Genomic DNA, 22,412 nt, shown 5'->3' on the forward strand with positions numbered 1-22,412 from the left:
GAGATTTAGGTTAGCTATTAGGAAAAACTTCCTAACTATAAGGGAAATTAAGCTCAGGAATAGGCTTCCAAGGGAGGTTGTAGGAGTTTTTAAGAACAGGTTGGACAAATACCTCTCCGGTATGGCCTAGGTTTACTTGCTCCTGCCTCTGCCCAGGGGGCTGGATAAGATGACCTCTTGAGGTCCCTTCCAGCCCTACACTTCTGTGATTCTATGTGTGGCTTCAGGACTACAGTTGGCGTGTTCTGTTTGGTAACAGTGCAGACCAGTTCCACTTAAAGCTGGTTGTCCTAACAGCTGATGAGAGCATCTGGTGCAGGAGCAGATTACTAGTCAGGTGTATGTGGCCATACCTTTGATCTCCTGGGACGAGGGCAGGGTGGGGACAAGTGACGTGGTAGAACTGATGCTATAGCCCTGGATTTTTATTAGGTAAAGAAAATTGTTTAACTACAAGCTGTTCCCTTAAAGATGTTTAGGTTGGGGAGAAGAGGGTTGGTTTACATTGCTGTGCCTTTCAGAGTCAGGTTTTTTGTTTGTTTGTTTTTTTAAACTGGAGTAAGTGGTAGAAATAGTGGAACGTAATCTTGCAAGAGAACCCCCCTGGTTCTGCTTCTGGGGGGCTCAGGAAGCCGATACAATGGCTGGCTTTCCAAAGTGGGTTATGATGACACCATCCTACAGGGCAGAAGGGCTCATCCGCTATTGACTGTTTTCAGTTGACATTTTACTTTCAAACCAAAGAGCAAATGTGGCCAAAGCCTCTATGGGGTAAAACGTGTTAAACTCTGTATCTGTGTTGCACTTCCTTTCTCTTCCGTTCTGACGTTTATAGAGAGACACGGCTGGGGTATCCGTAGCCCCACACCCTGGCTTCAAAACATACGCCTGCGTCTGCTCATGGTACCTAGCAGTCCCGGCCAGCTGTAACTCAGCCTTGATAAAATATTGTTCACCGACGAGTTTAGCTTCCCTGAGCGCGGGAAGCCAGGCGCAATAGCTCAATAGCTGTCAGATGTTATTGGCTAGATGGGGGTATGTCTTGCGTGTGGCTGTTTCTCTAGAAGATCAGAAGAATAGGAATGAAAAGACGGAACTTTTGGAAACTCATAGAAAGGTGGGATGGTGGGGGTGGCGGGGGGGGGGGTGCCTACATTGTACCTCTGCAGCCGGGCGACTGGCTTGCAGACAACATGTTCAGTTCTTCATAGCTGTGTATTTGCCTCCAGGAAGGAGAGATTCCTTCTTACCCGTCTCTTTCTGTCCTTTGCCCTTTTCCTGTTTCCCTTCTTTCAGCATAGCCACAGGAGGCCTTGACATCTTTGTTTTCTCCCTCCCCATGTCTCTTGTGAGCTGTTCAGCCGTCTTTGGGGATTATCCTTTTATAACCACCTCGGGGTTGCTTTGCACCTCGTATGTTGGCTTTGCTCTTTGTAAAGGATGGTACCTTTTTCCCTTTTGCCATTTTGATTATTTTTCTACTATGGATTTCTTTAAAATAAATACCTTTCGGAGACCAGTGGTAGTTCTCATTTACTTGAAGACCTCTAATGGTGGGGATTTTAAAGGAACCTGATGGAGAAGGTGCCCAGTTCCATTGAATTCCAGTGGGATTTGAGCAACTAACTCAATTGCGGTCTACAGAGCCATTGCCTTGAGTGGCACAGCCAAAGCTAGGAAAGGATTTACGCAGCCCTGTTCCTCATTCTCTTTTAGGGTCAGTTCCATCCTGGGCCTGTCAATTCAGCCTTGCATGCGGGGGTGTTGGCAACAAAGTATGGGGAAAGTGTGTCCCAGTGCTCCTGTGTAGGAAACTGAGGTTGTGGAGCTAAGAGGAGACTGGTCAGCACAGCTGTAAAACAGGTGCCAGCCTGAGGCTATGTCTACACTACGGCGGGCTCAATGCTCCGGCGATGGATGCACCGGGGTTGATTTAACGGGTTTAGCGAAGTCCCACTAAATCGACGGCAGAGCGGTCTCCGATCGATCCCGGTACTCCACCAGGAACGAGAGGAGTAAGGTAACTCAACGGGAGAGTGTCTCCCATTGACCCAGGGCGGTAAGTCAACCTAAGCTACGTCGACACCAGCTACATTATTCACATAGCTGGAGTTGGGCAACTTAGATCAATTTACCGCGGTCGTGTAGACATAGCCTGAGGAGTTGCAGTTTCTCCAATAAATTATGTCCATTGACGCTGTCAAGGCAAATCTTGGTAGTAACTTAGTGCAGGGCCCTAAAGGGTTCATGGGGTAGAAATGGTCGGGTAGTGGTGTATCGTGATGCACACTGACACTGTGAAGATGGAATTTAAAAAACTTCAATCTCTCCTTAAATGGTTGTTCCTACTACTGCCGGTGGGGCTGTCACGCTGTAGCTCTCAAGGTGGAAGGATATCCTGGCTTCACCGTGATGGGTACAATCTACTTGTACCTGTGCCCTGGGTACAGTTGTCTGATCTTGGTCCCATATTCAGTGATTGCGTAGGGGCATGATGCGGAGCGAGAGTGTCCCCCTTAGAGCTGGGTGCTAATGTGTGTGCTCAGCGTTGGGTTGCCATGTGGCTTCTGGAGGAGTTGGTGCTGATGAAAGTGAACAATAAAGGGAAAAACTGGAGGATGGATGAGGACAAAAGCGGCGTGTGACAATGGGTTGGCACAGTCTCCTGGCTCTCCGCTGGAATAACTTGCCTGCGAGATGTTTTTGGGGAGGAGAAGAGCACTTTTTTATTTCCTTCGGGCATTGCAGTCAACCCAGGACTGCAGCTGGTAACTGGGTGTTAACTAATGATGCAAAAACCTTAACCTTGAATGTTAACTATTCTTGATCAAGCTGTGACACGCTGAGTTAACTCGCAGGAAGATTTCTGTTCCTGTATATGCAGACATCCCATAGAGATGCAATAAGGACAGGCAAGTATGAATTTTGGGCTACCACTCCGTCTTGGGTTCTGGCAACTTGAGCGTCTCTTGTGATTTGGGATCCACTTCGTTCCTCTATGGCACGTTCCCTGCTGGCCATCTTAAAGCACATTACAGACATCCAGGAACTGAGCTTCCCAACATCCCTAGACCTCTGAGAGCGAATCCGTTTGCCAGAACCCCAAGGTGGATTTCTAACCCCTAACTCCAGGTGCTTGTCTCTAAAGTTTTATATGATCCATGGATCTGATTTCTTTTCAGGGGCAGTTCTTCGGTGCAGTGGAGCCGGGTCAGTAGCAGAGGGCTTGTTGGCCCACCCACAGTCTCTGATGGGGTGAGGTTATAGGTGGATCCGCATAACCTATGGTTGTGACTCCGTGCCTGTGAATTGGCAGGGCTGTGTGAGATTGTACTCGTGAGCGATGAGGCTTTGGTGTGGCTTGCAGTGCCTTTAACACTGCTCTCCATGTGTTAAGACTGTATCCCATACGTGTGTGTGTGTATATATATTGTATTAACACGTCCAGCTCTCCTGTGTGATTGTCAAATGGTTTTGCTTTACTAATAAATTTATAGTTATTTATACCTTCTTGTGGGTGTGTAAGGTTTCTAGAGGGGGACATCACGCATGACCCCTCTTTCCCATGGCGTTTACCCTTCTTTTGTAAATCTACTCCTGGGGCTCCTCCTGTTTTTGAGCATCTGTGGAGGGAAAAACAAGAGCGTGTGCTGCTGATACCGAAGGTCACGAAATGGGCAAACGTTCAGGATTCAGGCTGCTAAAACTAAAACAAAAGAGGAAAAAGTTCTGCTGTGCTCCACTCCTGCTAGAAATGAGTGCTTTGTTTTCCTTTGTCTCACCTGCTGGCTTTCCCTGGATGGAAGGTTATGGCCAAAGGCTTCCACTGCCGCCAGCTTAGCAGCGATGGCTCTAGGCGCTCTGTGGCTCCAGTACAGTTAGTAACGGTTTAATTGGTGAAATGGATCGATTCCTGCTCCAAGGATTCTGATTCCAGGGAAGGCTCCCACAGCGTCGAAAGGAGCTCTGCTTCTCCCTCAAGGCTCATCTAGTCATCGCATTGTAATGACTCTGTGGTTTGGCGGTGAATTGGGCAGAAACCAGGCACAGAAATTCTCAAACGCACGAAGTTATTCTCCCCTCCACCCACTCCGTCATGCGGGTTTTGTTATTTTGGCCAGATAATGGAGATGCAAAGAGGAAAAGAGTTTTGACTGTTTGTGGCCCCGCTTCCTCCCTACCCCCCTTGAGATCTAAACCTGGGAGAGAACATACAATCCAGCAGCACACGATTAATGTCAGGGGGGTTGAGATGGCAGAGCTGTGTAACTCTGAACACGAGAGACCCGGATCAGGAACGGGGGATCTCTTGACATCAAAACTCACGCTGCAACAAACGTAGCCGGTTTTCCTCCTCATTTTTAGGTGTCTCCCTCGGGATCCTATCCTGTAGCAGTCGCACCTTCAAAACATTTCTCCCTTCTAAATGGTCCTGCTTATAAATATACAGCCCTAGATCTCCAAGCACTATGACAAAAGAAGGGTAAGTAGTCACTGCATTTTACAGGTTGGGGAAGGAGGTGCGCAGAGGGAAAGTGACTTCGTGGCAAAGCTGGGAACAGAACCCAGGTCTGTGTTAAGTAGCACTTGCATCAGTGAATGAAATTCTTGGCTTCCTAGAAACAGCCCATAATGTCACTGCACTAGGTGGAGAGCATGTTACGTTTTCCTGGTTTTGAGGGGGAGGGGAAATGTTCCAGTTCTGTATCCTAGAAGTTGGATCTATTGCGTGCTTAGATCCTTTATTGTGAAGGGAGACTTGCCTGAGACTTTGACCCCCTAACCTGGGCAGGGCAGCATCATATGGCTGGGAAATCTTTTAATTAAGGCCTAGATTAGCGTTTCTCAAATGTGGCCACCGTGGGCTTTTCTTGCAGCCACAGCCTCCTGGATGGAGATTCTGGGACGGGGGAGAACAAACCAGAGGCCCCTCCCCCAGGGTTGCCAGCAGGGGTTGGTCCCTGCCCCCTTCTGGAGCCACTAACACTAGGAGCAGGCAACCAGTGTGAGTTCTCCACCTTCCTGGGGGCAGTGGGGCTTGGGCTTTGGGCTTCGGGCTTCCGCCCTGGGGTGGTGGGCGGCAGGCTCTGGCCATGCGGCAGCAACAGGCTCTGTCCCCCAGTCGCAGGGCTTCAGGCTCTGGCCCTGGGCTCAACCCCATCCCCCCACGCCCCCACATCACCCCTGGATCCTGCTGCCTCCTCCAGCCCTCACCTGTGCAGCAGGATTCCAGGCTCCAACCCCAAACTCACCCCCATCGCCCTGACCTTCGCTTCCACCTCCCCATCGAGTCCTCCATCGCCCCAGCCCTCCAGCCTCCTTACCCACCTCCCCATCCAGGGTTTAATTTGTTCCGGGGCTGAGTAAGTCTGCTGTGAAAAGTGATATTTACAAAAATACAAACATCACTTTTCACAATAGCAGACTTACTAGCTAGCAAGTCTTTTTTAAAAAAAAAAATCACCCAAAGAAGCAAAACACGCAAAGCACCTTTTTCAGAGTAACAGCCGTGTTAGTCTGTATTCGTAAAAAGAAAAGGAGTACTTGTGGCACCTTAGAGACTAACCAGTTTATTTGAGCATGAGCTTTCGTGAGCTACAGCTCACTTCATCCGATGAAGTGAGCTGTAGCTCACGAAAGCTCATGCTCAAATAAACTGGTTAGTCTCTAAAGCACCTTTTGTGTTTCTATTCTCTTTAAGTCCAGTAAAGAATAGGGACAACTGTACATTATTTTTATTATTGAGTCTGCAAAAAACCCAAACCCCTACATAAATAAATTACGATGATTTGGACATGGATATGTGCATATTTATTTGTTTTTCCTAAAGTTAATTAAGTATTTTAGGAAAAAATTGCAGAGCGGCCACCAGCAAGAGTTGGTGGCCGCACTTTGAGGCCAGCAAAAAATTTGTTGTGAGAACCCCTGGCCTAGATCCTTCAGGAAGGTGGTGCTGGCAATTCAGCTAGGTGGCTGCCTTCCCTTCTGGGTCAGTATTGAGTGAGTGGCTCTGTGCTGCTGGGGTTCCTGGCTTTTTGGAGGGGAGAGAAGCATGGTTCTGACCACATGCATTAAAACGTCTGTGGCATGTTTTTCAAGCCTTGTGTCTAATTATTGATGTAAGTGGGGGGTGGGGGGGGTTCCCCCCTCACCACTGCCTGGCTTCCTTATTCTTTGTAAGGTTATTTCCAAGCCAGACATGGGGCGGGGGGAGTTAAATTGTGTTTTAGAGTTTTAAAATATGGAACTGTTTGAACTTTGTTCTAGAGCATCAGATAATATTGTACGTCATTGGGGCAGGTTCACCCCCCAAACGCTGGCAGCTTTGCAGAGTAAGTGTCTTTTGATTTGGAATTCACTAAATAACGATAAAACCAAGAAATCGGCATAAATCAAAGGGTTAAGAGCTGGCTAAATTCTAACGAGTAATAAGTAGAGCTGGCCAAACGGTGGGAACACGACTCTGCTCAAAATGTTGAAGTGGTTCCTGTTTCACAGGGTTCAAAGTTGGTGGGGTCCCCCTCTTTTATTTTGCAATAGCTTTTGAAACTGCGATAGACATTTGTCGTTTACCAAAAACACTGTTTTGTTACTGAAAACTGGGGTTTGGTCAACGAGGAGTTTCAGTAATTTAGAAAACGTCTTTGAGAAATGAATGATGTCATGGAAAGGTGTTTAGAAAGAATATCCACAATGGCGACCATTTCTCATCACACTTAGTTTTTTTTTTTTTTTTTTTTGAAAAAGGCTGTTCTGTGATTGGAAAAACCTCTTCTGTGTCTCCCCCCCCCCCACCACCACCTTGAGTAACTCGGTGGTGCTGCTCTGGAATTCTCCTACCAGCTTGTGTTGTCTGTGATGGTATTTGCATTGTTTAGTGCTGCTTCAGGGCTACTGCTTTTCCCATTCCACAAATCAGGAGACCAGAGTTCTGTTCCTGGTTCTGACACTGATTAGCTGAGTGACCATGGGCACGTCCCCTCGCGGCCTCACTTTCCACATCTAAAATGTTTGAGAGGGTGGGTAGCAGTGTCCAGTCAATCCTCCTTGTCGAGACCACTCGATGTTTTGTGTATCGTTAACATGTTTGCTCCGTGTCGTCTCCTCTGTAAGGTAAGCACTCCTAATCTTTTCACTGGCTCTGTTGGCCTTGAAAACCTCTTCTGTTGTCATTCTCGGTCTAACTTTAAACCAGCGTGCCACACAGGTGGGAATGTGAGTAGCATCAGAGGCTATTATATTTATAGGCATTATTCCCATCCTACTGTGATGCAGGGCTCCAATGGAAGCAATCAGCTAAGTACCAGTGGGGAAGTGGTTGGAATCCACTCCACTGAAAGGCTTCATACTGCTTTGAAAGTACTGAAGGGCTTTTCTTTCTCGGCTTGTATCTTTCGTTTCCACCTTTCTGTGCAATCCCTTTAATTGGGCCTGTGTCAAAGATCATGGAGGCTTCTCTCCGTTTCAGGGACTGGGGTCACTGTTTACTGACAGGAGCTGGTAATGTTCTGTGCTGTTACTCCTAGCTCGCTGGAAAGTGAAATACTGTATTTGATTCGACCTCCTAATTGTCTTAGAAACAGATATGTCCTGTTATTTGTAAGTTGCCTTTTGATCATCCACCTTCCCTGGATAGACCGGGAAGAGCACTGTATCTTCCTCATGGCTGTAAAGCCCTGCTCTCTAGTAACTTAGCCTGTCCGCTCTAAACAGACCCTAGGCACAAGACCGCTGTGCTCGTCAAAACACACTGAGGCATGGGCAGCATGAGCTGAAACTTCCTTTGGAACCAGAGCTGTGGCAGCCATTATATTGGTGCCCCTATAAAGCTCTCGGGGATGTAGAGTCGGGGTAAGGCTCCTTGCAGGCGATGAACATGGCCTTTACAGCAGCGTGAGTGGACTGAGCAACACAAAGTTCTGAGGTAGGTTTTAACTGCACAATAGAATTGGTGAACACTGATTTCTGTACCAAAAGCTCCTTCTAACCCTGCTTGGAGGGGCCTGCCACACAGAAATAAGTATTAGTCTCTTAACTCCACTTTTCCATTTTGTTAAATGCCCTTGGCAATGCCTTGTTCAATGGCAGGTAACAGAAGCCTCCCTGCTACTCTTGGGTCTCATCAATGAACAAGAAAGTACTATGAGATCTTCCAAGCAACTAGACAGCTGGGGTGTCTGCCTGCTCTCTTCTGGGCCTGAGTCTGCCATCCGGTCTCTCGCTGAGACGCCCCTACCTCCTGCAGGTAAATCCTACTGCTCCGCACACGGGTGACAGAACTGTGCTCTGTATAGACGTGTGATGTGTTTTCCACCTGAAATATACTGAAGCAGAGAAGGGATAAGCTTCATTTTACAGATTCCTTTCATCCTTCCTCAAAACCAATAATTGCACAGGCTTAACGTACACTGAATGGCTTTTTCGTTGTCCCGAAAAAGCATTCGTAGCTTTCAGGTAGGATTTTGACACTTGTCCTTGTGTTTGAGAGGGTGAGGCAGAATGTGAACGGCCCAGAATAGAACTACATCGCAGGCACCAACTTGCCCCAACCCTGTTACCTGTCTTGTGACCGAGCAATGTTGCTGCGGTATGCCCTGTGTGGAGCGGAGTGGCCGCGGTTGCTGGGTTAGGACTGCATCGCTCTAGTACAATTACCCTATTAAAAGCTACTCCAGCGTCTTGCTGTTGTGGTTTCTTTCGTGATCTTTTCCCCATGCCTGTCCTTGGCTGTAGGTTCTTCACGTTATTTCATACACCCGTTATTACAGGACCCTCAAGGTTCCCACTGAGAGTGCGGCTAGGTGCTGTGAATGCAGGGTATGAAACGCTCCCTGTCCTGAAGAGTTTTCAGTGTAATGGACAAGACGGAGGGAGGGGAAGCAGAAGCAGGGAGAGGTGAAGTGACTTGAGCAGGTCAGTGGCAGAGCTGGGATAAGAAGCCTGGTCTGTAGATTCCCAGGCAGTGCTCCACTCCGTTGGACTGTGCACAGGGTTTCAGGACGGCAGCAATGCCCAGTGAGCTGCGTGGCCCGGTTTTAATCAACGGTCGTGCCACGAATACTGCCCCAGAAGGAATCAACCAAATTCAATCTAAAGCCCTTTCATAGAGATGAAGGTCTAGTTCCCGGGACTATGGGACATTGCCTAGCACTGGGCTCCCATCGGCCACTATTGGCCTTTCTTACTGAGCCATTTGGTGTGTGGGTGCTTGTCCACCTTTTTAATACAGGTTTTTTCTGGTGTAGGTTTTTAAGAATTAATATACCCCTGGCATTACCTCCCTGTGTCTGCATCCACGCTTCTCCAAGCCAAACTCCAGGATAAGATGTTAGTCTTTGACTCAAAGCCTTCTGAATTCTTTCCATTTCGGCACCTTCTACCAAGAGGTGATTCTGAAATGGGCTGGCTTAGTTAGTATGTCTTGCACTAGCCACTCAAACAGCTGCAGCTTCGTTCCAAGTCGCTCCGGGGGGGGGGGGGGGTAGGGGCTTGTGCTTTTGGCGCTGAAGTTCCTTCATCCAGTCGCTGCTGATGCCCTTGGTCGCTGGACGGCGGCAGCTGCCCTTTGTTACAATTTCAACCGAAGCGGAGGTGCCAGAATGCGTTAGCCACAGAAATTAGACACTTTGGTGTTGGAGGGATCTATTTTTGCCCCATGGTTAAGCATCAAACATACTGTGGCTATTTCTTGCTGGCATAATGCAGCTCCATGCCTTCCCTTAGCACCCATCTCCGGGTAGCATTATAGCCCGGGAATGTCTCTTAAGCAAGGGGTCAGTGTAAAACTTAATGCAATGGCCCTTTCCTCGCCAGCTCCTAACAGGGCCATGCATTTCTGGCCTTGGCATCTGTCCGAAGACTGTCTGCTCAGCAGGGCCCGATTCCAGTGCTGCTTCTTCATGCTCTCCAGTAACTTGCTTTGTTACGCCCAGCTTGTCTGTCTAACTGGGAGCAAGACACGTACCCTATCACTGTAGCATCTGAGCCCTGCACAATTCAGGTATTTATCCTCACGACAGTCCTGAGAGGCAGGGCAGTGCAAATATCCATCCCCATTTCACAGGCGGGGAACTGAGGCACAGAGGGGCTGACTCACCCAAGTTTAAAGAGCTCCAGTGGGCCAGCATAGGCCTGTGGCAATTTTAAAGGCACCTTCCAACTATTCCTAAATCTGCTTTGCCAGACCGTGCAGAATGCTGCTAGGCATGACGCTATCCAGTAGGCACAGAGAGCTGGGCTGGGAAGTTCTGCGCCATGGTATGGAAATGGCTCTCTGGGAGGGGGAGGGCCCTGGCCCTGGGAGGCACAGAGTGCTCTGGAGGTTGGGGCTGGGTGGGGGAGAGATGAGCCTTATCCCAGTGAATGACAGGAAGTAAATGCTAGCAGGTTTAGATGGATGGGGAGGTGAGGGGAGAGAACCGGGACACTATTGACATCTCCAATAGACAGGACACAAGGGTTGCCTCGGTGTCCAGCATTCTCTGTTTGAGCTACATGTGCGTGGCAGGGAAGGAGAAGAGCCTGTATCTCTGATATATGTACAGCACCTAGCGCAGTGGTGCCTTCATCTTTGACTGGGGCCTTTTGGTGCTTCTGCATATAATTGACTGGTGCATCTCTGAAAATGTCCAGCAAACATCTTTCTTTTCCAGCTCTCACCAACTTTCCATTCGTGGTTTCCTCACAGCTCAGGCTGAATGGCAGGGTCGGGGAGAGAAAGGTCTGAAAACCTCCGGGAAGTCCCTCCCTCATCCTCTCTTCGTTATATTTAGACATTTTAAGAGTGGTTTTTATTTGCTAGGAAGTGGAACCAATGTGTATCTCCTGCCCTTCCCCACGGCCGCCCTTGGATCCTGTGCGCTTTGGCTGTTGGACCTGACTGTCGGAGGCCAAGTAGATTCACCTCTGGCTCCACACCCTTTCCTGTTTCCTGCCATCTAGCGCCAAGGCTGGAGGTAGTGAGAGCGGCTGGGAAGGAAAACAGACACAGCATTTGATGAAGCACAACAAATGGCTTCAAATGCCTTCACTAGGTGATCCCCCTTCCATCTAAGCACTTGTACTGGGCCTTGGCCCATCTTCCCCGCATGGAGCACTTCCTTTCCCCTTGTCTGTTCCTAAGAGAAACCTCTTCTCCCTCTCTTTCCTTCCCAGAGTCCCACCTATTCTCTATCCACTCCAGGGACCCTCCCCTTCTCTGTCCCTTCTACCTCCGCTCTCCTCCCTATTCTTCTTAGCAGTGCCCTAAGCTGCATCCCTATTCGCTTCCTCTAAAGTGCAGAGTAAACATGCCCCTGCCTCTAATATTTGGAACTAACTTGTCTTGTCCTAGGGTACTAGGCTCTCTCTCTCTCTCTCTCTCTCTCACACACCTAGCAGGAGTTTGCACAAACCAGTGTGTTGATTCAAATGGCTTGCATGCACACACTGGTAGATGCTCATGTATACATGTGCAGAGTAATTCATTTTGGCATGGGATCAATGTTTGAGCACATACACCTAACTGGAGTTATCTGGAATTGGCATCTGGATTTCTTACATAGCATGTAACCTGAAATGGATTTATTTCAATTTAAAAAAATCCCTCAGGAAAGCCCATGCTATGTGAAGAGCATGCTGAGGTGGAGAAGTGAAATGCAAGACTCTCTGCAAATGAAAAAAACATAACTTGTGACAGTGGCCACAACAAGCTACACTTCCATATGCCCCCATGCTGGTTTAGTTACAGCAATCCTGGGTGTTAAAGCAGAATACTAGTGACTGACGAGGAGAAATTGCACTTGGTGTAAGGACCACAGCGTCTAAAGTCTGAGTGTTGTGCTGTAAACTTCTCGACAGTGTGGCATTCGTACACTCTGCTGCAGTAGACGATACTGTTTGTAAAGTCTGTACAGCCCTGGTATGCTCGCGTGCTTCTTACAGGCTCAAAGATGTTAAACGGCAAGGAGTCGGGGGCTGAATGATTCACTAACTGCTTTCCCTGCCTATACTAGCTTTCTGCACAGGCCCATGATGGGGAGAGTTTTTTGCCAGCAGCCCAGTGTGATGGCGGAGTTGCATAGTAGCATTGTGTTGTCCAAATGTAGGCTAAAGGCAGATGGGTTAGGACTATCCCAGCCAGCAGCAAGCCAAAGTAGGACAGCTAGTCCCTTGACCATGTGTGCGCATGCAGAATCCAATTAGCACTTGCAAATCAAAACTGGGGTGTGTGTGGCATTTGTCTCCTCCCCAGCTGTAAGCATGGGGCCGGTGCTGGTGTGCTTATTATCCTGACTGTGAACCCCTTCCTTCCATTGGTGAGCAGTTATTCACCTGCATAGTCCCCAAGGGAGCGTATAGAGTTTACTGTCTGGCCCTCAGGGAATATCTGGCAGAGGGAGGATGACAAGGAGCTGTATGCAAATTATTCTCCTCCTTCCCCCCAGCCAACTTCCTGAGGGTGAGAGAGCACATTACCTCCCTCCATGCACTCCCTCCCCTCAGCGCTCAGCCTCACCCCATCTCCCCCGACCCTGCCTCCCTCACTTGTCCCCCCAGATCTCGCCCCCTCGGCTTGGCCCATTTGCTGAATTCAGAAGCATCTCTGCTGTTTACCTGTAGGCTGACCCAAAGCTCCTGAAAGTATTGCTGCAAAGGAACAGAAGACTGTGTAAGGCACGGAAAGGCACAAAGGGGTTACAACGGCAGCCTGGGTCAGGGAACCTGGGGCTACTTACGTGCTGTTGTAAGGGAGGGGCTTCTGTCCATATCTGTCCAGGCTGGGGTTCTGATTGAGGCAGTACTGGAAGGACAGTGCAGAGAGTGGTCAGAGATGGTCACTGTAACCAAGTAGCACCCCCCTCCCCCTCCAGCTGCACCCTTTTGCTGCCACCTGGCCAGCCGCTAGAGCAGTGGTCCCCAAACTGTGGGGTGTGCCCCCTTAGGGGGCACAGAGGAACATCTGAGGAGCATGGCAGGGCCCAGGCCAGCCCCCACGGGCGGGTGGGGAGGGAGCCCCACTCTGCCCCAAGCTCTATTCTGGCCCTGGCCCTAGCTCGGCCCTCGGCTGTGACTCCACTCCCGGCCCGGGGTGTCGTGGACATGCTCCATTACTGGTAAGGGGTGGGGTAGGGGGGTGCAAGAGGGAAAAGTTTGGGGACCACTGCATGAGAGTCCAGCCTCTCCTGACCACTACGTGTAGAAGTCAAGTTTCCCATTGGTTTCCGTAGCAGCCCCCCTGGGTGACTTGCTGCGTGCCTAATGTTAGAATCTAGGACCTGAGCCTTATTCTCCTCTCCCACCCAGTGTAATTCTATTGATTTCAGTCGAGTCGCACCTGATTTATATTGGCAGGTTGCATTAGTCTCAAGAGAAGGAACTGAAATGGTATTTCCCAAGAATAAAGGTACCTAGAAACCTTTCCTGTGACCAGGGAAGACCTCCTTCCAAAACATGGTGAGATCTGGAAGCTAGTAAGTGCTAGAACAGGTCGCACCTTGGATTGGACATAATCACGGAAAATCCAGATGCTGTAGGTAGTGGTGCACATGTTTCAACAGGTGGCGCTCTTGTCTCAGTCAGGCCTGAGCCAATCATAGGGTTAGAAGGGACCGCAAGGTCTGCCTGCCTCTGGTGCCCAGGGTCACAGTTGCTCAAATGAGATGTAAAACCTAAATTCTTGTGGTCAGTGGTGGGCCCATGGGGCTTCCGGTTCTTGAAACAAGAGCAAAAAACCTTGTGGCAGGTGCAGAAGGGTTCCCATGTTCCACCCCAGAGGTGGCTGCGTTTTAGTGCCAAGGGAATGGGAAGTACAACTTGTAGAGCACTCTAGAAGCTTTCAGGAGAGGAGGTCCAGTCTGGAAGTGGTGGGAGTTATTACTGTGAAGGAAATGTAGAACTTTGGAGCTGCTTCCCGTTCAGTTCCTGTGATTTAGGCAGCCCAGGGCTGTGACAGCTGCTGCTACTGGTGAGATGGTGTTGGTACTATAAAGATACTCCTGCCAGTTGGCAGCTGCCTGCTCCTTTCCTTTTCCTAGCCTCCCCTCCCGCAGTCTAACGGCCAGACAGCTTTTCCTTATATCTCTGGACCCAAATCTCCCAAGGGACCTGACTTGTATACAGGCAGCCCCCCCGGTGCACATACATGGGGGCGTGAGTGTAACTGTACCTGTGGACAGAGTCAGGCTGGATTAGTGGATCCCGGGGGGAGGGCTGTGGGGTGGGGAATGGTGAAATGGAATTCTCTGCAGTGGTAAAGCCCAGCGTGGGATATGAACTCGAGTCGTAGTTGGTAAAAGAGAAATCTGAGAACCCTTGTGGGGGGCTGAGGAGTCTGGTAGGCTATGAAGGAAAGGCCCTTTCCTCCTCCCATGTTTATGAAGCTACAGTAAGAGCCTTCCCCAGCATCAGCCAACTGGCTCTGGAAGTGAATTAGACTCTGACTTTAAGGCCAGAAGGGACCAGCGTGATTATCTAGTCTGACCTCCTGCCCATGACAGTGTTCCACTAACCCAGTGGGTCTCAATTTCTCCATTCTGGCAACTCCTAGAATTCCCCTCCCCTCTAGCCAGGACCTCCATCAGAGTGAGCAATACGGAAAGGACGGGGTGGTCGTGGCTGATATCCCATGTGTTGATGCAAAATGCCTGTCTGGAGGAGGTTAAACGTAAATTCCACTTTTCCCCAGGCAACGTGTGATCCCCAGGGCTCCCAGCAGGAGGCAGCTGCACGGCAATTCAGTGGCACCGAGAACTCCTTACCCTCCATGTCTGAGAGACGTCTGGCTTTAAGTACCTGACGGCATAACAGCTGAACCCGAGCACTGGGGGGAGAGAGAACGGTGCACACGTTATCACTAGTGACCCCAGCCCTCTCGCACGCTAATATTTTAATTCTGGCTTGAATTGATAGCCCCACACAATACCCAGGCAACAGGGCATGCTGGGAGAACGCCGCATGGCAACCCCTGGGAATGCGAAAAGACTGACTTCCTCACGGTGAATATCCCCCCTGCACGCTAGGCTCCTGTCCTCCAAGGTTGGCAGCAAGAGCCTAAAATATTTCTGCCCCCTTCTCCCCAGCTGTGTGCGCTGCGGGAGAAAGGTGGAGGGAGCTCCGGCCAGCATGTCCACACTGACGGTCTTTGCGCTGTCAAGAGAGCTGCTTCGCCCTGCTCGCCAGTGTCCATGTAAAATGAAAGAATAAAGCAACAGCCCCTCCTGTCCTTTCCCCTTCACTGCCCCAGCCAGCCCGGGACTGATGTGGTGCCCATCACCAGAGCATCTGGGTGCCCTTGGCTAACATATTTAGATATTCATTTCATTTTATTTTACACTGCCCTCAACTCTGCCCTGGCCACTTTGCTGCCAATTTCTGCAGTACATCGGGGGCTTTTGGCACGTAGGAAGGCCTGGGGACGGTTTGGCAGAAGCACATTCTGCAAAAGTGATCAGCAAACTGGTGTTGACTTGTCATCACTAAGTTCCTGAGTTAACACCCCATGGAGACAAATGGGAGCTTTTGCACCTTTCTGAGCCAACTCGGGCACTGCGTTGGTTATGTTCATTCCACACCCAGAAAGCTTTCTTCACCGCCATCAGGATTAGAGACTTAATATTTTTACTATGAAAGGAAAGAATCTAGAATACCACAGATGTGGCAACTAAAAGTAAAACTCTGCATAATCACATTCTATACGGGGCTCTGGTTATGAGCAAGTCATTCTGGAAAATACAGGGAGAGTGAATGGATTTTGGTATCCGGCTCATCTGTCTCCGGCTGGCTCTGTAGCCTGATCTGACAGCACGGCTATTCCAAAAAGAGAGGGCAGGTTACTGTGCATATGGGCTGGCTCTGATGCAGCATGTACGTGTAGAAATGCCACACTTACAACCCCCTGGGCAAGCCACAAGGCAGTGGCCCCTACAATCCCTCCGAGCTCTTGGGGTGCCGTGTTGGTCAATGTCACAGCTGTCATTTTATCAGTGAAGTCTTGGACTGGCTTCATCTTGCTCGTTGGAAGAGCCTCCAGTCATTAAACCTCAAAAGGAGTAGGCAGCACGGGAGCCTCTCTCCTCCCCAGGCAGGAGGGTCGTCGAACTGCCTATCTAAGAGAGGAACTGACGATGGCTTTTCCCTTCCTTCAAAGGGAGGCTTTGCCCCTCCCATGTGCCTGGCTGTACCTTTCTTATTCACGCTGGGTAGCTTGAATTCTCCAGCAGAGGAGATGAAGCGCGACCAGTCAGCCATCGCCTTTGTGTAGCTTGGCCATTCCTCGTGATTAGTGCTGGGAGTGAGCGGAGCCATCTTCCCTGCTCGGTACCTTGCAGTGAGGGACTGGCCCAGCTCCGTCATCCCCTGAGTAGCAAAGCAAAAAAGGGATGTTACGCCAGGCTCCCAGCTGGGAGCTCAGCCGGGAAGGGCGGGGTGCAGGGCAAGCAGCAAAGCTGAACCCTTTGCATCCCACCCATGCTGTTGACCTGCAGGCCAATTCAATAGACTGCCCTCCCATTTCATGAGTTTAGTCCAGTGGTTTTCAAACCGTGGGTCACGACGCAATGGAAGGCACTGGGCCGGGGCGGCTCTGGTCAGCACCACCGACCGGGCCGTTAAAAGCCCTGGCGGCGGTGCTGCCCGGCTAAGGCAGGCTAGTCCCTACCTGTTCTGACACTGCGCTGTGCCCCGGAAGCAGCCAGCAGCTGGTCCGGCTCCTAGGTGGGGGGGCCCTGGGGCTCCACTCACTGCCCGTGCCCCGAGCACTGGCTCCAAAATCCCATTGGCCGGTTCCTGGCCAATGGGTGCGGGGTGGGGGGTGCCTACTGGTGAGAACTGCATGGAGCTGCTTGCGTGCCTCCACCTAGGAGCCAGACCTGCTTCTGGGACGCAGCGCAGTCCGTGGTGCCAGGACAGGCAGGAAGCCTGCCTCTGCACCCCCACTGTGCCGCTGACCAGGAGCCACCCGAAGTAAGCCCCAATCCCGCGCCCCAATCCCCTGCACCCCAAACCCTTCATCCCTGGCCCCACCCCAGAGCCCTGACCCCCTCCCACATCCCAACCCAGAGCCCCCTCCCACACCCTGAACCCCTCATTTCCAGCCCCACCCTGCAGCATTCACCCCTGCACCCCAACCCTCTACCTCAGCCCTGAGCGCCTCCCACATCCCAAGCCCCTCATCCCCAGCTCCACTGGGTCACGGGCATCAACAAGTTTCTTCAACTGGGTCGCCAGAAATTTTTTTTTGAAAACCACTGGTTTAGTCCCCCTAATTTACTGGTTTAATCCCCCTAATTTTGAAAACCCCTGATTTAGTCTCCCCTTCCCCCTAATCTGCAGCCAGCAAGTAGAAAATCCAGAGCCATCTTTTCACTCTGGTATCCTTTTACAGTCAGACTGATCCACATCCACCTGGCAGGGGCCTGGCTCCAGATTCTTGGCTAGTTGGCTTATTTTTATGCAGCAAATATGTGTAAATCAGAATGCTATAGACTTGGCAAAGTCTCGTCAACCTTATCTGATTAATGGAGGAAGAACAATCTTGCACTTAAGGGCCTAGACCCTTAAAGGATTTCAATGGGAGTTGGGCAGCTAAACACCTTTGAGGGTCTGGGCCAAGGGAGAGTACAGGAAGCCAGCAGATCTGCTTGTACTCCTGTTCTTTTTGCGGATACAGACTAACACGGCTGCTACTCTGAGATCTGCTAGTGACTCCCTGCTGACTCCCTATAGCTATGTCTCATTAACCTCTGTGTGCTTCAGTCCCACGATCTGTGATATGGAGTTGCTAATAGATACTTACCTTGTAGGGTTTATGCAGATCAACTCATCAGTGCCTGCAATGTAATTTGGGAGCCTGGGATAGAAAGTGCTACAGAACTGTCAAGTAACATCAATCTCCATAATAACTCTGTGATACAGGGAAAGTATTATCCCCATTTTACAAATAGGAACAATTGAGGAACTGTGAAGTGATGTGACATGCTTAAAGCCAGACAGTGTCAAAGCCAGGATTAGACATCGGGGGTTCCTGGCTCCTATGCTCGGCCCACCCCATCACACATGGCCTTTATATAGGGAAAATGTGTACTTTTAGTAACCAATGCAAATACAAAAAACATAGTGCCTTTGAATAGGCCAACAAATATGCAAAGAGAAGCCCCTTTGTCCCGACGACTGTCAGCTGGGGTATTGCAAAGCGTATGTTGGTCTAATAACTGGCATCATATTACCCGCCCTGAAAATGATCCCACTTCTGGGGCTAAGCTGGGGTTTGAGCATCTGAAATGAGGGCCTGCATTCTCTGTGAATTCACTCACTGCAAACAGCTTTTTATGGTGCAATCCAGAATCCTTACCTTCTTCTACCGCAAAACCACCATTGCTTACCTCTCTAAAGTTTTTTATGAATAGCTGCTCTCTGGGCTTACTTTGGCTTCTAAAATCCTCAGATAACAGTACCTGTAGAAACTGTCCTGCTGCCTTAATCTCCAGGCCCCACAGTTATGGCACATGGTAACAAAAAACACAGAGGCAACCGAATTAACTAGTCAGAGCTTGAGCTGATAAGAAGTGATTGCAAGCTACTCACTCCTGTTCTGAAACAGGAAAGACGGAAGTTTAACAGAAGTTTAACGGAGCTTGGAGTAAAAGCCAGATGGATCCAACTTTGACGGGAAGTGGGGCATAGGGAAATCCTGCTTAGAGGATGAGCTTAGAAACAAGTTCCTCTTTATCTCTGTTTGTTCCTTGCAGGTAACTAGCTTCTGAGAAAGCTAAGCCTTGGGAGAGAGCGCCATGGAGCAAAACTGAGCTCAAACTGCCCCCCAGTGCCCGGAGAGAGAACAAGATCCACACACCCCACATTCAGGAGAAATCTGGGCCAAATATATCAAAGAAACAAGTGTATTTACAATTTCTATTACACCTTTTCATCTCCTGCCACTTCCAATCCCACTGTTCCTTCTCCCCCTCCTCTCCCTTATCAACACAGTTCTTCCCCAAAGCCTTTCAGCAATGAGTCCTGCCCCTCCTGGCAGCTGATATCCTTATCACAAAGGGATATTTACCACCAGTTTTCCAAGAATGTGTCTACATTAGAGCCCTGAATCTCATTTATGCTAAGATGGTGTAAAAGGGTTTTAAAGCAAGCAGAAAAACCCTTTAAGCTGCTGGAGAGCTAAAAGTGGCCTTAGTACAAATGAGAATTAGGGCTTAGATATTTTTTCCCCTTAAAAATTCCAACTTCTGCCACCAGCGGTTCATCTTAGTGGAGAACATCTATTGTTTGGGGGGGTTTTGTGTGTGATTTTTTTGGTTGAAATCTCTGATTACACACATTTAACAGACCAGGTATGTCTGTCAAATGTTACTATTCAAAAAAAATTGAACAGATGTGCTGTTTTTTGGGGCAAGTGAGTGTACGCTGAGTATTGAATAAATGGTAACAATATCTGAGCATCTTTTATTTTGCTGGGTATGTGTCACAGGGCACACGGCTGGGTGGCACCTCCTGGCAATGCTGGGGATTAGCTCCACCTGGTTCAGCACCCCCTTTCTCTTCCTCTACCTTTGCAGCTCTTCTTTTGCTCACAGAGTTGCAATGTGGCTTCGTGACTCAGCTCTCCAGCCAGCTCACACTGTGATCCCCCTTCCAGGGGAGTCTTTCAAAGTGTCTCTCCCCAAGCAGCATCAGGCAGCCTCACACCCGCTGCCCTGTGTCACTCCCGCATTCTTCCTATTCACTGCCCCAAGCACGGCCATTCTGCAGTGGAGGTCGGGGAACCCAGGCCCACCTTCTACTCCGAGTTCCAGTCCAGAGCCCTACAGTGAGTAGTTAAGGGCTATGGCTACACCTACCATAGCGCTCTCGTCCCTGGACTTTGTCCTACTATGCTTCCCCAAGCTTTTCATTCTCCAGTGAAGTCTTCCTAGTCAGACCCTCTCTCTTAAGGCTGCTAGGTAACCTCTTTCTCAGGTGTGCCCCGCTCCGGGAGACAGACTTCAGGCCTCTTCTTTGCAGCCTTCACTGTTACCAGACTCCTGGCTTTACAGAAGCCTTGACTGTCCCCTTACAGGTGAGCTTCCCGCTAATTAGCACTCTCCACACAGCCTAAATCTCCCCCCTTTGCAGCTTAATTGGCTGATTAGACCCACCTGGCCTAATTCAGCTCTCTCAGGGCCAGTGTGGGCAGCTGTGAACAGGTTCAGGTCCATGGTCCACCACCCAGTGACTGCTGTAGGAGGGGTAGGGGACTCATCTGGAGTACTGTGTCCAGTTTTGGGCCCCACACTACAAGAAGGATGTGGATAAATTGGAGAGAGTCCAGCGAAGGGCAACAAAAATGATTAGGGGTCTGGAACACATGACTTATGAGGAGAGGCTGAGGGAACTGGGATTCTTTAGTCTGCAGAAGAGAAGAATGAGGGGGGATTTGATAGCTACTTTCAACTACCTGAGAGGTGGTTCCAGAGAGGATGGTTCTAGACTATTCTCAGTGGTAGAAGAGGACAGGACAAGGAGTAATGGTCTCAAGTTGCAGTGGGGGAGGTTTAGATTGGATATTAGGAAAAACTTTTTCACTAGGAGGGTGGTGAAACACTGGAATGCGTTACCTAGGGAGGTGGTAGAATCTCCTTCCTTGGAAGTTTTTAAGGTCAGGCTTGACAAAGCCCTGGCTGGGATGATTTGATTGGGGATTGGTCCTGCTTTGAGCAGGGCGTTGGACTAGCTGACCTCCTGAGGTCCCTTCCAACCCTGATATTCTATGATTCAGGCCTTCCTGCTCGACTGGGTTCCAACTCAGGGCCCATCCAGCATCTTCCACCCTGGGGCACCTCAAGTCAGCCTCCTTGGGTCACTTCCTATCCCCCTCTTTCCTACAGCAAAAAGAACAGGAGTACTTGTGGCACCTTAGAGACTAACACATTTATTTGAGCTTAAGCTTTCGTGAGCTACAGCTCACTTCATCGGATGCATGCAGTGGAAAATACAGTGGGGAGATTTTATATCAACAGAGAACATTAAACAATGGGTGTTACCATACCCACTGTAACCAGAGTGATCAGGTAAGGTGAGCTATTACCAGTAGGAGAGAATAAACAAAACACAAAGACAAACTCCAAACCTTATGTAGTGATAATCAAGATGGGCTATTTCCAGCAGTTGACAAGAACGTGTGAGGAACAGTGGGGCGGGGGGGGGGGGGGGGGCGAAATAAGGCTTGAATAAAGACTGGGAGTGGATGTGTCATAACACAAAGTAAAACTATTTCCCCCATGTTTGTGTAATGACACATCCACTCCCAGTCTTTATTCAAGCCTTATTCCCCCCCACTGTTCCTCACACGTTCTTGTCAACTGCTGGAAATGGCCCACTTTGACTATCACTACAAAAGGTTTGGGGTGTTTTGTTTTTCTCTCTCTCCTGCTGGTAATAGCTCACCTTATCTGATCGCTCTCATTAGAGTGTGTACAGTAACACCCATTGTTTCATGTTCTCTGTGTATATAAATCTCCCCACTGTATTTTCCACTGAATGCATCCAATGAAGTGAGCTGTAGCTCATGGAAGCTTATGCTCAAATACATTGGTTAGTCTCTAAGGTGCCCCAAGTCCTCCTGTTCTTTTTGCGGATACAGACTAATCCGGCTGCTACTCTGAAACCTTTCCTACAGCATGCTGCTGTTTGTCCCCATAAGAGCTATCTCAGGGGCTGCCTACCCAGCTCCGGTCCGCCGCTCACCACCATGCCTTCTCCCGCTCTGGCTCCATCCTCCTGCGGCACCCTCAGAGCAACTCCTCCCTACCCCAGCTGAGCCGGCCGCTGGCTCCCTTTTAAGCCCTGCCTCCAATTGGCGCATGGTCTGCAAGGGCACAGGGGTGGGATCTCCCAAGCCCAGAACTGCTCTTTAACCCTTTGCTGTCCAGTGAGGGGTTTAGACATCCCACCACAGGTGCACACCCCAGCGCAGTATGTAACTGGTGCATTATTTTTCCCGTCATAACCACCTCCCATATTTTTGTGAACCATTCTCCTAGAGTTGGACTGTTTTTCTTTTTCAGGAGCCCCTGCTGATGTTTTACCTACCGGTCATCTAACCCTGCCCAGGTCTGGTCCAACATGGTGATTAAGATGCCACAGGACGCAGGTGCCCTGTCTACACTCAGGCTCCTGCTGCTGATGGTAGCAATGGTGGGAGAATTGAATAGTCCAGTATAGGCAAGGGCAACGGATGTCAGCCATAGGTCCCCTCCCCACATCTTCCTTCAACCAGGGCTGAAAACAAATGGACCAATCGGTTTGACACCCATGCCAGAAGGGTTACTCTGCCCTGGTTGGAAGGAGGTGTTTGGCATGTTTCTGTAGCTGGTATTGAAACTGATTTGCCTCTGTCTAGTTGCAGCCATGTTCTTTTCAATCCCAGTTGGGGAACAAGCTGC

At 49.7% G+C, this 22,412-nt stretch overlaps 1 protein-coding gene and 1 long non-coding RNA gene across 2 annotated transcripts in view; one reads left to right on the top strand and one right to left on the bottom strand.

The window, feature by feature from the left end:
• Positions 1–19,422, top strand: LOC122462568. The gene is made up of 5 exons (XR_006285207.1): positions 1–3,255; positions 4,366–4,483; positions 7,714–8,245; positions 10,802–11,033; positions 18,726–19,422. It is a non-coding gene; the product is annotated as an uncharacterized LOC122462568 (long non-coding RNA).
• The window catches only part of LOC102932892 (testis, prostate and placenta expressed), a 19,249-nt gene continuing 7,684 nt past the window's right edge, over positions 10,848–22,412 (bottom strand). The window contains exons 4-8 of the mRNA XM_007063277.3: positions 16,161–16,335; positions 14,739–14,800; positions 12,717–12,781; positions 12,595–12,627; positions 10,848–10,968 (exon numbers count right to left, since the gene is read on the bottom strand). Of these exons, the coding sequence (XP_007063339.3) occupies positions 10,938–10,968; positions 12,595–12,627; positions 12,717–12,781; positions 14,739–14,800; positions 16,161–16,335 (366 nt within the window). The 3' untranslated portion in view covers positions 10,848–10,937. The remainder of the gene's footprint in view (positions 10,969–12,594; positions 12,628–12,716; positions 12,782–14,738; positions 14,801–16,160; positions 16,336–22,412) is intronic.

The sequence above is a fragment of the Chelonia mydas genome, chromosome 12 (genome assembly GCF_015237465.2).
Source record: "Chelonia mydas isolate rCheMyd1 chromosome 12, rCheMyd1.pri.v2, whole genome shotgun sequence".
In the NCBI taxonomy this organism is placed as follows: Eukaryota; Metazoa; Chordata; order Testudines; family Cheloniidae; genus Chelonia; species Chelonia mydas.